General features: G+C 43.2%; 1 protein-coding gene across 3 annotated transcripts; it reads right to left on the minus strand.

The window, feature by feature from the left end:
- Window positions 1-2,032: 2,032 nt before the first annotated feature.
- Window positions 2,033-17,190, minus strand: CCDC174 (coiled-coil domain containing 174). 3 transcript variants are annotated; one of them, XM_030206949.1, is made up of 11 exons: window positions 15,402-15,542; window positions 14,419-14,523; window positions 13,297-13,397; window positions 12,961-13,019; window positions 12,615-12,792; window positions 12,427-12,522; window positions 11,517-11,653; window positions 9,259-9,353; window positions 8,647-8,794; window positions 6,729-6,872; window positions 2,033-4,522 (listed from the first exon to the last, which is right to left on the minus strand). In XM_030206949.1, exons 1-11 carry the CDS (start codon window positions 15,402-15,404, stop codon window positions 4,251-4,253), a joined length of 1,338 nt encoding a protein of 445 aa, XP_030062809.1. In that variant the 5' UTR covers window positions 15,405-15,542; the 3' UTR covers window positions 2,033-4,250. The 3 variants fall into 3 exon arrangements, with proteins under 3 accessions (XP_030062809.1, XP_030062808.1, XP_030062807.1); XM_030206948.1 differs by lacking the exon at window positions 15,402-15,542 and adding an exon at window positions 17,092-17,190 and having other exon boundaries at window positions 2,034-4,522; window positions 6,729-6,869; XM_030206947.1 differs by lacking the exon at window positions 15,402-15,542 and adding an exon at window positions 17,092-17,190 and having other exon boundaries at window positions 2,034-4,522.
- Between the last annotated feature and the right edge of the window lie 256 nt (window positions 17,191-17,446).

A 17,446-nucleotide genomic window follows, 5' to 3' on the forward strand; every position in this document is an offset into this window, starting at 1 on the left:
CCACTTTTACCCCACTGTCAGTTGGTGTACCTCAGGGATCCGTCCTGGGACCTCTTCTTTTCTCCATCTATACTTCTTCCCTTCGTACTCTGATCTCATCCCATGGTTTTCAGTATCATCTTTACGCTGATGACTCCCAGATCTACCTCTCCACACCAGAAATCTCAGCCGAAATCCAGGCCAAAGTATCAGCCTGCCTGTCTGACATTTCTGCCTGGATGTCTCAGCGCCATCTGAAACTAAACATGACCAAGACTTAGCTTCTCATCTTTCCCCTTAAACCAACCTCTCCTCCTCCCCATTCTCTATTTCTGTGGATAACAATCTCATCCTTCCTGTCTCATCAGCCCGTAACCTTGGGGTCATTTTCGACTCCTCCCTCTCCTTCTCTGCACATATTCAGCAGACTGCTAAAACCTGTCGTTTCTTTCTCTATAATATCAGCAAAATTCGCCCTTTCCTTTTTGAGCACACTACCAGAACCCTCATCCACACTCTTATCACCTCTTGCTTAGACTATTGCAACTTGCTTCTCACAGGTCTCCCACGTAGCCATCTCTCTCCTCTTCAACCTGTTCAAAATTCTGCTGCACGACTAATATTCTGCCAGTGTCGTTATGCTCATATTAGCCCTCTCCTCAAGTCACTTCACTGGCTTCCTATCCATTTCCGCATACAGTTCAAACTCCTCTTATTGACCTATAAGTGCATTCACTCTGCAGCTCCTCAGTACCTCTCCACTCTCATCTCTCCCTACATTCCTCCCCAGGAACTCCATTCACTGGGTAAATCTCTCTTACCTGCACCCTTCTCCTCCACTGCTAACTCCAGACTCTGTTCCTTTTATCTTGCTGCACCATATGCCTGGAATAGACTTCCTGAGCTGGTACGTCAAGCTCCTTCTCTGGCCGTCTTCAAATCTAAGCTAAAAGCCCACCTTTTTGATGCAGCTTTTAACTCCTAACCCTTATTCACTTGTTCAGAACCCTTATTTTATCACCCTCACTTTAATATTCCCTTATCTCTTGTTAGTCCTGTTTGTCTGGCCTACTTAGATTATAAGCTCTGTCGGGCAGGGACTGTCTCTTCATGTTCAAGTGTACAGCACTGCGTACGTCTAGTAGCGCTTTAGAAATGATAAGTAGTAGTAGTAAAAGCACCTCTCTGACCGAGGGTCCCACCAACACTACTGACTGTACTTCCCAGTCACCTTGTGGTCCTTGACCCCTTAATTCCATTTCTCTTACTGACTGCCCTAGCCTTTTTGATTTGATTTATTGACTTGATATACCACATTACACAAAAATGCATCAAAGCAGTTCACAGGATTAATAAAATGAACAAAATACAATCAAGTACACAAAAGCATCAAACCAATCACAGAATTAAAATAAAAAAAACAATAACAAACAAAATAAATCAATAAAAATAAAATACATAACATTCATATTGTGAAATATTCCAATCCATCTGTGGAACACTCAAACTAAGGTATCCAACTCTGCAACTGCAGTCCCTGAAGATCCCTCAACTGAGCTGATAAAACTTCAGGCACTGATCACTCAACTCTCCCTGAGCTTCTGCAGAATCCAAAATGGCTGCCACCCCCCTGCTTTCACTCGAAGGAAGGAGAAGAAACGGTGTCTGCAGCTGGAGGCAGCAAAAAGAAACTTCTGCAACAATGGTGGCTGCAGGCTGAAGTTCCCCTGCCTTCTGCAGAAAGACCATGGTAAGAAAAGCATTTCCCTGAGGGGTTTCATTAGCTTCCACAGCGAGGACACCTTTTAGCCCTCTCTGAAGTCAACCCTCTACACATAAGCACTGCCATAAATGGGATAGAACGAAGGTCTATCAAGCCCAGTATCTTGTTCCCAACAGTGGCCAATCCAGGTCACAAGTACCTAGCAAGATCCTAAGTAAAATAGATTTTATGCTGCTTATCCTAGAAAGAAGCAGTGGATTTTCCCAAGTCCATCCTAATAACAGCTTTATGGACTTTTCTTTTAGGAAATTATCCAACCCTTTTTTTAAACAGTGCTAAGCTAACTGCAGGGATTTGCAGGGTTTTTTTGTGACATAGACTGTTCCCTGGCAGAGACAGGAGGCTGGGCTCAATGGAACCTGGCTAAACCCCGCATGGCTTTTCCTATGTTCTAATGCTAAGTCCCAGCATGAAAGCACACTGTGTGTTTTAGAAGAGCAGGGTAAAAAAGCGTCAGGTCGTGACTCAGGTAATTCAGTAACAGCCTGGATAGGAGAAGCTGTGCATAGTTTGGCTTTAAAAAAGCCATGCCACAGTTGTGCAATTTTTTTCTGATTTGTTCCATCTGATAGTTACAACTTGCCCCATCCTGCCCTATCGGAGTCTAGTATGATCAGTATTTGTTCTTCTTTGAGAACAGACAACCTAGAACATGATCACAATTGCTTATAAATCTGCTGAAGAAAGAAGTGTAACAACCCCCCCCCCCCCCCCCCACCACACACACACAAAATTCTGCAGATCTTTTACCACAGTGCCCACTTCCTTATGGTTGTGGCCCTAAGAAAGGGCAGCTCAGATTCAGAGCAGACAGCGAGAAGGTGGCAGTCTGGTTCTCTGCATTTGCATGCTGCAGGATCCTGCTACCCAAACCTCAGCAGGAAAACAGCTTCCGTTACAGGACACCAAAGGCTCGGATAAAATGAGGTTGCAAATTAATTGTAACCAATTACACAAACCCTGAAAACAAAGAACGCAGACACAGAGGGCACACGAGAACAAGCACTCAACAAGATGAAAGTGCTGCGTCCAATACCGAAATCTATAACATGGGAATAATTACCATCAATCTAATCCCACAAATACGATGCCAGACAGTAACTAAGAGGCATTTCATCTTGGAAGGATAGCGCCATCTAGAGAACACATAGCAATACTGCAAGCCAGACCAAGAAATAAGATCTATCCAGTGCTATTCTATATGAAACACGCACCCACATACCAAATTGTGACGCAGTTCCCAGTGCTAAGTTTACCAACGCTTACCAGTTTACACAGGAACGGTATAGTTTAACTTTCTGGTGTCCAAAATCTGGAATTTATCCAAGTCTGCAGTATCCAGAGTAACATAAGCTGTGGCAGAATTGCAAATAAGGGTAGCAGCTCGGGGGTTAACAGACAGATCACTAGATGCTGGAATATTTATTTCAGTGCCTGGAGTGTACACACACCATGGTGTGTTTCAACCAAGGGCAGCTGAGGAACTGAAGCTGGCATTCTCTGTGCCACAAGGCATCTGTGGTTGCCAGGCAGGATGAGGCAGAAATGCATGAATGCTGGGTCATTTCTTGTTGTCTCTCCTCGGGCAGGGCCTCTGTCTTTCTGCCTGCACTGGGAGAACGTGCTTCCGCTGCTCTGCTCTAGCAACCATTAAATGCCTGTTAACACTTGAAAGAACCCACCCTCAGGATAACTGCAGCTCTGACCATCTCACTCAAACATCAGATTTTGCAGGCAATAAATATTATGCATTTCCACCAACATATTTTATTTATAGAACAATAAGCAAGGCAGACTGATAAACAAAGCTACTGTTTGGATCATCTAGGAGTACTTCTGGCCATGTGCTGCCATCTAGTGGGCTCCTATTTTGCCAGAACCACCTTCTAGATGAGTGAACTGGGAGAGGACCTATTACTTTGCAAAACTCAGAGATGGTCCTATGTCCTCCCGATGCATTACACGTAATGAATACACCTTCCAGCGCAGCTTGGGTTCTGCCAGCTTTTGGACACAAATCGTAGAACAGAAATGTTTCCACACTCTCGTCATCCAGTACAACTGATGAACAGAAGACTGGGAAGGAGTACGAAGGAGGATCAGTGTGAAAACACAAGGACATTGTGAGTAGTGATCACAGATTATAATGATTGAGGGGATCCAGGAGTCATTCACCTCTCTTGCCACAACCTCTAGTTCCCTTCTGCTGTTGTGATGATATGATGTGTGAACGGATCACTGTCCTGCACCGTAGACCTAATGGAATCACAGATAATAAAATAACCTCTATCCAAAGCAAGACATAAAAAGTGCCATCAGAAAGAGGATTTTAATTCACACAAAATGTGTCAGAGATACTTCAGAGATGGCTCTACCTTAAGGGCTGAGGTGAAGACAGAAGTTGGGAACATAAGGTACTGCCGGCTTTCTGGTCATCATAGCTTCACTGCATTGAAAGAAGACCTGGACAGGGATTCTGTGAAAACACTCAAGTCACTTGTCTGTAATAGGACAACAGATCATCAAGGTTCTGGTGAGCTGGTTCCTGCTCTTGCTGTGGGGAACCATGGAGGGCATCTGTAAGTGGGTTCTGCTGGTACTGGCCTGAGCTTTGAGAGGGTTTGGACCAGTTCCAGCTCTTCCTTGTCGTATTGCTGCTTTTCTTTTGACCCACAAAATAACTGGATGGTGGTGCAAACTCAGCTTCTCGTTCATCCCTGGGGTCCGGATGTGACTTGGACCAGCGGCCAAAAGTAAATTCTGTCAAAGAGAGGGAATCTGCATTAATAAACCCAGAACGCCATGAAAAATTAACTTTCTTTTATGGGGCAGCAGGCTACTTCCGGTTCCTTTGGGTTTCAAGCTTCAAAGGGAATCTCTCCCTGTCATCACTACATTTTTTTCAATTATATCGTTAACTTCTGCGCTATTTTGTTTCTATTTTATTAGCCCCGTGACTTGTCTAGAAAACCACAGTGGTCTGGTGAGAGAGAAATGCAAATAAAAATGGATGCTTTATCTGTCCTAGGTTAGGGATAAATGACCATTGCAGAATACAGACATCAGCCTCTTCTTACTGGTTACTAATCTCGAGGGCTGAATCGGTGACGCTCGGGCTCCTGGTAAGGGCTACTCTTGCTGAATATGTTTCAAGAGGAGATGCACAAATGGACAACCACATGCCACCTCCCCTAAAAGTTGGGGGTTGTGCTAGAAATTGGTAACTAGTTCACATAAAAATTTAAGGGGTCTTATAGTAAGCCGCTGTAGTGTTCTTACGCACGCTGATTAGCACGCAATAAACGCTAGAGATGCCCATATATTCCTATGGGCGTCTCTACGTTTAGCGCGTGATAATCATTAGCGCACGCTAAAATCGCTACTGCGGCTTGGTAAAAGCCCCCCCCTTAGTTACTCAAACTTGAAAATAGAACTAAATTGGTACAACCCAAGAAATGTTCCTTGTGTTGGCTTCTGTAACCCAGTCGTGTCAGCCACAGCTCCTTTCTGAAGACAGTAAGCATGCACCCTGAACTCCAAGCACAGGCACTGCTGCGTGCAGGAACAGGGAGTCTCTCCCTCCAAAAGGCTGTGAACATTGTCTCTGCAGAGAATGGGTCCAGGAATCAAGGCCAATCTCGCACGGCAATGCACGACATCTGGGCCACCCCAAGCAGCCGTTATACCTCAGGTTCAGGAGGCTGGGAAGAGTGTGTTTTTGGGACCGATTTAATTATTAAGTATTTGATATATTCCTACAAGACAACGATGGTGAAGAGGACAGTGTTGAGGATGGGGTTTGGTGGGTAGATTATTGGAAAGCTATTCTGTGATATAATGTTTGTAATGTTCTTCTCATTGTTAATCAAGGTAAAGAATCAAGGTAAAGGTACAAATTGAGAACTGAACACTGATCTGAATAAAACTTATATATAAAAAAAAACACACAGATAATAATAATAAAATAGAAAAGATTCCATCCAGTGAAGGAAACTGCAAAATCTGCAAGAAGTGGGGTTGGGTTCCCAAGACAATTTCTATTTTTAGCCCATAAGAGCAATTTACAGGTGAGAGCAGGGTAGATGTTATTAAATCAGTCGTATATCCACCAATCTACTACCTGTATCTTTGGGAAACAGTAAAAAAAATACTCCAAGAAAAGCAACTGTACCAAATCCTGCTTCAGCCTTCAGATTCCCACATCAGATCTTCCCAAAAGACCTAATTATCCATGCAAATGTAGGACCATCCTCATGTCTGCTGGGGATGTCTGTTTATTATGTTAATATTTATTTGATTCTTGAGACCCTGCCTTCTATGATACAACCAAAGCTGTTTACATATTACATACAGGTATTTGTTTGTACCTAGTGGGGTATCAAAAGCTGAGTCTGCTGATAGCAGACAGATTTGGAGTACGTTTGTAATCTTTTCCTCTCACTTAAAATACCTTTCACTCCACGTGAGCATTTTCCCTCCCCTTATAAACAATGAGGGGGTGTCATGGACAGTTAAAAAACAAACAAACAAACAGTACTCCAGCCTTGTGCTCTCGCAGACAGCTGAAAGTACTGCTTGAGGCAGAACCGACTCTACTGCACTACAGGGCAACCTGCAATGGAGAACTGCCCTCTAGTTCACCAATGTTCAGTCAGTCTCCACGCACAGGATGGAGGGCTGCATAAAATTATGTTGTTTTTTTTTAAATTTAAAATGGAACTTTCTAAAGCCGTTCCTGAACTCCTTCACTTTTCTTTTTCTTCTGAATGACTACGGATGCCGATATGGGAAGTCATGTGCTAAGCAAGGTCTTTCCTAGGCTTGAATAGACTGCTTTAAATGCACAGGACAAAGACCACAGCTACAAATGGCCTGGTGTCGGGGCGAGTAGGCTGCTGAAATGTTGAATAAATGTATCAAGGGGCTCAGAGGACTTTTTGGTTTGATATTTAATAGAGTCTCCTACCTTTCCCTCGGTCCCACTCTCGGATATAGGGTACGCCTGGCTTAGAATCTTTTCTCTCTTGAACAATTACTTCCACCTTCTCTGTGCTGGGTGCTGGTTCTGGTTCAGCTGGTGTTGGTCCAACATCATCTTCCTTGCTTTCTGTTGGGATTAAAGAAAAACAGATTTCCATTACAGCTGGAAGTTCCTCTACAATTTACATTAGTATTTGTAATAAGATTTCCAGCTAACAAAGTGGAATCTACCTGAATCAGGTGAGGATTCTTTTAATGGAAGCATGTGCAAAGCAAATTTGTGTTAATTAAAACATTACACTGTAATATTTTCTGCAACCTGATCAGAACATTTCTTGGCTTATTAGTAGGGATGGGCAGATGTTTGCAATGAAATGTTGTTCAATAACAAAACAGCTTCTTTGCATATAACGCACACTCTTGAAGACATCTGTTGTGGAATGAAACAAAACCTGGGGTGGGGGGGGATCCATAACATTTGTTGGCTGCTCATTCCTATTAATTAGCAGAACCGATACTGGAGGACTAAGCTTGTTTATTTATTTTAAAACTTTGAGCCAACCTATAACCTAGGTGGACTACAATAAACACAACATAAAACAAATCAACGTATCTATTAATCTAAAAACATAATTAAAAAACAAACACTTCCACAATCTAAAAATACAATACTTGCCTCTACATTGCATAAAATGCTCAAACAAAACAAATGTGTTTTCAAAAACGTCTTTGCTGCTACACATTCATAAAGTACCTGCAAGCACATTTCACGTCAATGGTCCTGCTACAGAAAAAGCTGCAGCCTTGGTTTCCGAACAATGATGTCTGCGACATCAAGTAACCCTGACACTCAAGGGTTAAACTCTAGCCTTCAGTGTGGTATTGCAATGAGCACCAAGCGCAATGGAATAATGTTCACAGATCAGGGCTGTGGAGTCGCTACACCAAACCTTCGACTCTTGGGCTTTACATTTTTTGTTCTGGACCTAAAATACTGGTAAATATATTATATTCCTTTAGATTCAGGATAAATATATATAAATACACACCCACACCATCCCCCAGATTCAATAAATGGTGACTAAAGTTGCATGCGCAAATCAGCACGTGTAGCAGATTTGCGCATGCAACTTAATTGCTTAATAAGCTAATTAGCACCAGTAATTGGCTAACCACTTATTGGTGTTTATTGGCCTTAATTAGGATTTATATTCTATTCAAATCATATTCTACAACTATCAGCAGGTAAATTCTAATGTGCATATATATATTTTTTTTTGGGGGGGGGGGGTGCGCAGCTCGGGGGCGTTTCAAAATTTTACACGCTTAAGAATTTGGCTGAACTGCGCCTAATTTAGGCGCCAGCATTTTGCAGGCGTAATTGCCAGCACGCGGTTTATGCCCTAAGCGCTATTCTATAAGGACACGTACCCTTTACAGAACAGCATTCAGGGTGTAAACATTTTGGCACTGATTTTTAGAAGTCACTCATAGAATTCACCCCTATAGATAAAGTGTAAAATGATAAATTTACCATATATTATTATGAAACAAGTTTTCATTTTGAAGTTAGAGTCAGTACATTTTTACTGACTTCGACTCCACAGCCCTGTCACAGATAACCTGCCTTGAATCAAGCAACCTTATCAATACTGAGAAACTGTTCGTGTGCTGGAGTCACCTTACTTTTGGACAGCAAACCCAAAAAGCAGTCAAACCAGCGGAAGGCACAAATTAACAGATATCTTGCTGGAACCCCAGCGAGGTTTGGGCCTATAACACACTCCTCTGTTTAGGTTGTAGCTAAAGCCAGCTAAGGGGACTATGGACATGTTAAATGTGTCTCAGGTGCTGTGCAACACTCCCCAATGTCCGACAGGGAATGTATAATGCCGCACGCTTACCTTCAGTGCTTCCTGCTTCACCTTCTTCCTCAGCTTCCTCCCCCTTCAGCCTTTTCATCTTTCTCTGTCGGACTTTCGAGAGTCTTGCCTCCAGCATGGCTTTCCGTTTTTCCTTCAGATTCTCCCGTTTGACTCTTTGGTCCACAGTCTTTGTACAAATATGACATATTAGAGAGACCAACAATTCATTTGGCTGGTTTGTTTGATCTGGGTATATGAGCCAGCCAGGCCTAGTGGAGATTAACAGCACATGTGAAAGGACTACTAGGCTACCAGTGGATTCCCTTCCAGCCCCTTCAGTAAGGGACTCTGGCCTGTCACCCAAACCAGGAAAAAGATGCTGCATACACCTGGTGCAATTCAGACCATCAGAACAGGCACGACAAACCTTATACCTCAGTGTGTTTATCACCCTAAGTAACCACGACATACTGGGCAACATTCAACAGAGGTACAAACCGGGGAAAATCCTCTCAGTAAAGCCCATGGATGAGTAGCGAGTAGGGTATAATTCTGCTGCTCAACACTATGCATCAACTTCCACCCTGTCTGACCTGCCCAAGTGACAGCAGGACTGGAAGCAAAGCACCTCCACTAAGTGCATCACATTACCTGATCACGCAGCATCTCCAGGGTCTCCATTTGCTTCCCCCGAAGCTCCTGATCACGTGAGAAGGCAAAATAACCAACACCAAGCTGCCTGGCCTCTGAAATGAAATAAGCATCCCTTCAGTATTACAGCATATTACACTGCAGTCCCTCTCACACACACAAAAAAAAGTCATCTTTTTAAATTTAAACAGTGATGGTTATTATTAGGGCTGTACATTGATTAAAAATTGTAATTGCAGGATTAATTCCATGAAGGGTCCCCATCACATTTCCTCCTGTATAATGCAAAATATAGACAGCAGATGTAAATTCTCAAATCTGACGTATTTCAATTACTAAACTGAAAATAAAATCATTTTTCTTACCTTTGCTGTCTGGTGATTTTATTTTCTAATCACTTGTTCCCTGCTTCTGGTTATGCTTCCCTCTGTCTGTGCTCTGAACTCTGTTTCCAGGGTCCCCTGTCCATTCACTATTTCTTCTCTCCCCCTTTCTTCACTCCCTGTCCTATATCCATCTTTCAAGTTCAAATTTCTTCCATTTTTCTTTCTCCTGAAATCTGTCTAGTTTTCATCTATTCTCTTCCCTTCCCCTTCCCTCCATGGGCACCATTTCCTCACTTCTACCCTCCTGCTATGGGCACAATCTTCTCTTCTTTCTTCCCTTCTGCTCCCCTCCCCTCCATGGGCACCACCTCCTTTCTTCTCTTCCCCTCTCCTCTCCCCCCTCCATGGCTATCCCCTTCCCCCCTCCAAGGGCACCACTTACTCTCTTCTTTCTTCTCTCCCCCTCTCCTCTCCTATGTCCATCCCCTTCCTACCTCCAAGGGCACCATCCCTCCCCTCCATGGGCATCATCTCCCTGTATCACACACTCTCCTTCCCCCTTCCACCCACCCCACAGTCTCTCAGTTTTCTCCCATGGGTCCCAAGATCTTTCTCTACCTCTCCTCTCCCCCTGCACTTAGGCATCTGATTCTCTCCAACCATCCCTGCTTGCCTTTACAGTCTGCAGCACTGACACACACTGCTTCTCTGAAGCCAGGAGCCCTCCCCCTCTGTAGTGTACTGCCAATAGGAAACAGGAAGTTCTGTCAGAGGAGGCGGGAACTACAGAGGGAGGGGCTCCCAGCTCAAGAGAAGCAGCTTGCATCTGGAGCTGAACACCTCCTCTGTGTTGCAGAGAGTAAAGGCAAGCTAGGAGAGAAAGGGAGGTACCAGAGCGTAACTTTGCATGCGGGAGGAGGCAGGGCAGCAGCAAGGCCGAAAGAGAGAAGGAGAAAGCTGAAAAAAAGAGGACACAGGGAGAGACAGAGAAAGGCAAAGGTAGTGAGGCAAAGAACAGGGAATGTAACACGATTAACGCGTTAAATTATTAACGAGGTAATCATGTTAAAAACACATTAAATGTGCAGCCCTAGTTATTATGAAAGGGCCAAACAGAAAAAAACAATACTAACAAACCAGCACAATACATCTTTGTTCATCAGTTTTTCACACAAACCACATCTGTTCAGTATGGCCATAAGCTAACTAATCTCATCTGTTTGTATATGCTTCCTGGAATAGTGCCGTCACAACCATCGGACAGAAAGGAAGTGATAAACAGAGGACCCCCGACACAGAAACTTCATCACAATGCTGGAACTAATCAACAGCACACCTGTGACTACCATCAGGAGATGCAGCAGGTGTAATTCAAGAGATCCTGCCGCTGGAATCAGTGCAGACATCATGGCAGCTTCCTAAAGGGTCGGAGAATGAATAGACCAGCCGCGAGTTGCTGCCCACACCTGTCAGATCACTTGCTGACTGATGGAAGGAAGATACTATGTCAGATCATATGCCACTTTTTGATATCCCCAGAACTTAGGCAGGAACTTACTGAGGCCAACTCGTGTGCTCGCCAGCTGACGTAGGTCGATGGACACAAGAAACAGCACAAAATCCTTGCTCTATCACACACCACAATCTGTTTATTCTAAACATAAGTCTACACATTTCTCCTGAGCCCACAGAAGGAATGTTCAAGTCACGGCTGTCAGCCTCGGTTACATTTCTTCAATCTGTGAATTCCTTTGCTCACAAAGCATCACCGTGAGACCCCCAAGAAACACTAGGATGGTGGAGAGGAGAATGGGAATAGATTTGCTGGTTTATTTTTACACACTAAAAACCTCTGGCAGATTTGGAAACTGAACTAAAATAGCTTTCTGCTAATGCCATGTTCTTTTCTAACAAGGTTAAGCAGTTTAGTACCATTTTCTCGAATGTCCTCATAATGTACTGGCCCTATAGGCCTCTTCAGAGCCTCTTCCTCCTCCTTTTCCCACTGCTGTCGCTGCAATTCTCTTTTAATGCCTTCAGACACTAAGGTCTTTTCATCTGCAGCCAGACTACAGAAAGAAAACAAGACGAGGCCCATAAAATAGATATTACACAAGAGGCTGATGAAATTCAGTCTAGAAACTCACCTTTTTAGGCTACATTTATGTTTAAACGTTTTTTATTGACATTGCAGCAACACAAACATTGTCATACAGGCTCTGCATGTAACGGCCATCCAGCCTCAATCTAAATATACAACAATTGCTAACTAACATACAGCATTTGTGAATTTTTATGCCAACATTTATTACCCCATCAAATCTTCCCCCGCCCTCTCTTTAGGCTACATTTAAATCTTAACCACTTCTCTATAATAAATACATCTGCAGAAATTGATAATTGTTTAAATGAATATTTTGGTTAATATTTCAAGATTTTTTGATGAAGATTTGTTGCCAAGGTAGGGGAGATTACTTTTTGTTTTATTTGTACTGTTGTATATTTCTTTGTTGTAAACTGCCTTGTCCTGATTTTAGTTTGTAAAGAGCGGCTTACAAATCTTGTAAAGTAAATGAAATCCCTGAAGACACTTTTGTCTTGACTAGATTTTGTAACACCCTTGGAGAAAGGGCGTATCTATATAGTGCTTCAGAAATGACAAGGGGTGGGTAGCTACCAACAGAACTATCTACAGCTGTCACTGTTACCAAAAAGCAGGGGATCTTCAAAATCAAACTTTCTACAGGGATTCCTGTGAAACAAACCAAGGACACAGCCACCAATGGGAGCAGCAGCTGTCACAAACAGGCTGCAAAAGCAGGCTTCATGCATAAAGTAATACCTTTTGCCCCACAGGTCTTTTTCTAGTTTCTGCAGATCTGGTAAATCCTTTCTCATACAGCGCCTGGATCGACCCAGAGAATCCACATAATCTACCCTGCAGTACAGAGCAAAGAGTCTCAGCCACCACTGACAAGAAAGCTCACAGCTGATAAATGACAGATGCTTTGGTTTTAGAGTGCTGCTCACCATTCCTCACTGGGGTCCTGTGGAGGTGGAATTTCTATGTCTAGTTCTTCTTCTTCAGCCTCCTCCCTTTCTGCCGCCCTTCTCGCTGCTTCCCTCTCACACAAAGCCTGCACCTCCTTCTGCTTCTCCATTATCTTCTGCGTAAAATCCACGAGGTACAGCTCCTCCGTTTCCTCATCTAGGGAACATTATTTAGCAAAGACAGCAGGAGTCAGGGCACATAATTAATACATGCGGCCTTATTCAATTAAGAATGCTCCACGAGCACAAACTGAAGACAGTGGGGTGTGAATAAACCGGTTAAGTCTTTTGCTTCTTAATTTTGACAGAATTTTTATTCATTTACCTGGAAAGTCTCCTTTCGTCATTTTCTCATACAGCTGCGCTTTTTCTTCCAATTTTTGCCTACAGCAGAAAAACAGCATCATATGCAGTTTCTACAACATAAATTACAAATATTATTCATTTTCTTAACTGTAATGAAATCTAGAGCAAGATAAGAACATAATAGCCATACTGGGACAGACCGAATGAGTCATTCTCCAAGTTCAGTGAACTTCCTGCATCTCAGCAGTGAAAGATGACACTTGAAGTACAATACATTGAAAGTTATCAAGAAATGTGATAGGTTTTCCAAAACAACAAAAATGTTACCAACTGATTATCCAGATCTGGGGATTACCTGGCCTGATCCAGCGTCTTCTGTTCTTCAATTTTCTGCTCCACATCCTTGCCTGCCCTATCTGTGACGCCTGCATTTTGCTTGCTCCAGATATTAGGTTTCTATACGATGGTAAAGACAATCCTTACAAAGTTGCTATTTACAAATGAAACAGGGTAACATAATGACCTACGGATTTAACATGCCCGACTTTCCATTTACTGAGCATTTTAGGAAAGGGCTTTCTAACACTCCCCTTTTACACCAGGAACACTAGCTACCTATACATACACACATTCAGTATAAGATCATTATTTGATTCATAAAATCATTACTACCGGCCAATCCCCCATTCTCTCCAAATACTTTCTGCCATACACTCCCTCCCGGGAATTTTGTTCCTCCACACAGCATCTCGTTAGCATCCCTACGCTCAATGAAGCCCCCTAACTGGTTTTAGGAAAACTATGTTTTCTGTCTCTGGTCCGAAGCTTTGGAATTCTCTCCCTTTCTCTCCATACCATCCGATCACATTCAGACTTTGACGGCTCTTAAAACCCATTCTTTCAATGACCTCTATGCGTTTTTACCCTAAGTTTCCTGCTGTATATCGGAGCAGAGTTTGGGAGCCTTAGCCTGCTGAGATTTATTGTTATCTCCTACCTCCTTCTGATTTTCCCCCGTTCCCCTCCCCTTTTTCCCCCCTCTTTCCTATGCATATTGTAGTTCTACAACTATGGATCTTTCTAAACCGCTTTGATGGTACAAACTTGAAAATGAGTTTAACAGCCCTGCTTTAGATCACAGAGCCTTCACAAGAGATGCCAGATGTGTTTGGGGGAGGGGTGGCGGCAACACACACCATAATCTAATCAAGAATTGCAACACAGACAAACAAGATGCACAAAAGATAAGAGCACCTTTCTAGCACAGCTTTTGCCTGTGAATATTTCTCCAAACCACTCAGATATGAAAGAACTTATTTTGAGTTTAAATCATGGATTCAGCTTTTAAGATGCTATAATTTTTTTTTGCTCAACTATATTGTTTTTTAGTGTATTAAAAAATAAGAAAATAAGAAAACTGAGTTCTAAAACTCTGAAAAGATGCACGGTACACACTGCAGGAACATGCTTGTCTCACCTTGTTGGCTGTCTTGAGCTTTACGGAGACTCCAGAGTCTTTCTGAAGCTTTTCTTTTTTGAATTCTTCTTGCTTTCGGTAAAGTTCAGCCTTGAGATCTACCAACTGTATAATTCAGATTTTTATATGACACAATAAATATCACAAATGTATTCTGTGTCTACACACAGGAAAGCACCTCTGAATTTTGTAGAAATACATTTCTAGCTATAACATTATATGAATGCATGAAACAGTGCCCCAGTGGAAGTGATGGAGACAAGACCAATATCTGAATTAAAAAAAAAAAAGTATGGGTCAACAGAGGGGGAGAGGAAGGGATAGTAAAGATTAGTAGTTGGAGTGGATGGACAGACTGCCGTATGGTCTTTATCTTTGTTAGTTTCTATGTTTCCATGGGAAAGACATTCAGAATGAAAGGGTTACATTCCCGCTTCTCTGTGAAAGTTGCGTACATGATCCAATGCAAAAAAAAATGTAAAGAGGGATGCTACATCAAAGAAACAAGCCATAAACTGAACATGTACTAATCTTCATTGATAGGCCATAATGTATTACAGAGGTCAACATTTTTCAAAGGAAGATCATTCCCTTAACAACCTTGCACTAAAGGTAGTTAAAGGAAATTTCAGGAGTACATATCATCTACACCTTGACCCTTACTTCCATTTTAGAATTCAGGTAACATAGATGCAGATATTCAAAACCCCCTGGTATATATGAATTGTTTAAAAAATCCTTACAGGTGGCAGAAAAGGTCTCTAAAATATGGGATCTTGAGCATCATACAAAGTTTTGATTTTCCCTCCCTGCAGTCCAAAAGAGTTACAATAAGCCAAAGCTTCCCAAACCTACCCTAATGATCTCATGGTTAGTGAATATTTGCATATACTGGAAACCCTAATTTATACTATGCATATTCTTTGTGAGGTTACCAGGTCAGGTTTGAGAAAGCCTGCAATAAACAGAATTGCCTTACCTACCATACATTTCCTGGTTTGTTCTGTTTATGATCAAATGAAAGGAGGGCTCAGAAAGACTGAGGTTTTGCCTTGAACATAAGCACCGCCATACTGGGAAAAGACCAAGGGTCCATCAAGTCCAGCATCCTGTCTCTGACAGTGGCCAATCCAGGCCTCAAGAACCCGGCAAAAACCCCAAAACAAAACAAAAATTTAAATTAATAATGTTCAATGGACTTTTCCTTCAGGAATATGTCCAAACCCCCTTTAAACTCAGCAAGGCCAACTGCTGTCACTACATTCTCCGGCAACGAGTTCCAGAGTCTAACTACGTGCTGAGTAAAGAAAAACTTTCTCCTATTTGTTTTTAAACTACCACATTCTAGCTTCATCTTATGTCCCCTGGTTCTATTATTGTTAAAAGTGTAAACAAACGCTTCGCGTCTGTCCGCTCCATTCCACTTATTATCTTGTAGACTTCTATCATATCACCCCTCAGCCGCCTCTTGCCCTAACCGTCTTAGCCTTTCCTCATAGGGAAGTCCTCCCATCCCTTTTACCATTTTCATTGCCCCTCTCTGTACCTTCTCCAATTCCTTTATATCTTTTTTGAGGTGCGGCAACCAGAACTAAACACAATACTCGAGGTGCGGTCTCACCATGGAGCGATACGGCATTATAACATCCTCGTGTTTGTTTTCCATCCCTTTCCTAATAATACTCAACATTCTGAGTTATACATGGGCCAACCATACAGCTCCATGCACAGGGCAGAAGCTGAGCTAGTCTCCGTTTTAACCCTTTCCGTGTACTGTATAGAAATGTTCATGTTTCCCTTTTGCGCTACATGTCCCTGCATACAATGGAGTAAAAGCAGGCCTGGTTCATTTTACCCCTCCCCATCATTTAGGGTGACCAGGTAACTCCAGCAGAGCTAGTGACAGCACAGGGTGGCACCTGGCCTGCAGGAAGCCACAGCCTTTAGCACCTCTTTTGAGAGCTCTGTCGCTGCACATATCGTGACACTGCTTGACGGAGGATCCTATAGATGCGAGACGCCAAGTTCGCGCAGCTTCACTTCATATTGCTGCGAGGATATGTGAGTTTTACAAGCTCTATACATAGATAATTGGAGATTCAGTAATACAAACGCTCTTGATACACCCTATCTACAAGGTGTTCTATACATCGACTAGAATTATGTGGTGTATATACTTAAGTAAGAGACTCTGCATTGTGAGAAGACTCCTCACGCAGGTCTTACCAGCCGAAACACAGCTGTGTCGAGTCCTATTCTCTTTTACCCTGCAATATTTTTATGATTAATAAAGATTTTTAAGCTTCATATTTTAGTAGTGTCCTTTCTATATTTTTGTCATCTTTGCTGTTTTGTCTACTGTGGGGGTTTTTTGCGAAGACTAGTTTCTTCTGTTTTTTTGCAACAATCAGTGCAAAGGTTTCCAACATAGATGCACTCTGGGGTGGGGGCGTGCAGTGCTCCAACCAAATGCTGACTTGCTCGCTCTCATCATCCCACTGACAACAAAGTAAGCAGGGCAAAGACCCAGATCCGGGTCCCAACTCCAGGAAACCTTCACACTGAATTATTACTTTTAGGGACGCGTCCATTTAACCCTCCAGGGACAATGGCGCCTCTGTACCGCAAGCTGAGCCCCGGGACCCAACCAAAGTCCCCCTCCCCGAACCTCACCGAGGCCGCCGTCACGTCCAGCGGCTTCTTCCTGCGGTCCATGTCCAGAGCAGCCGCAAACCGCCGCTGTCGTAGCGCTGCCGTAAAACAGGTCGTTTTCTTTCAAGGAGGTGCACGCGGCGTCACGACGGTGACGAAAAAGTAGGCACCGCCATCTTGGAGAGGGCAAAATCAGGGCCGTGGGGCGAGGCAAAGCGGGAGTAGAGGCCCGCCATCTTGGAGAGGGCAAGGTACGTGTGGTGACGTAAACGAAGGAGGTGGGATGAGATGGCCGCCATCTTGGAGAGGGCAAGATCAGGGCCGTGGGGCGAGGCAAGGCGGGAGCAGAAGTCCGCCATCTTGGAGAGGGCAAGGT

The sequence above is a fragment of the Microcaecilia unicolor genome, chromosome 6 (genome assembly GCF_901765095.1).
Source record: "Microcaecilia unicolor chromosome 6, aMicUni1.1, whole genome shotgun sequence".
Classification (NCBI taxonomy): domain Eukaryota; kingdom Metazoa; phylum Chordata; class Amphibia; order Gymnophiona; family Siphonopidae; genus Microcaecilia; species Microcaecilia unicolor.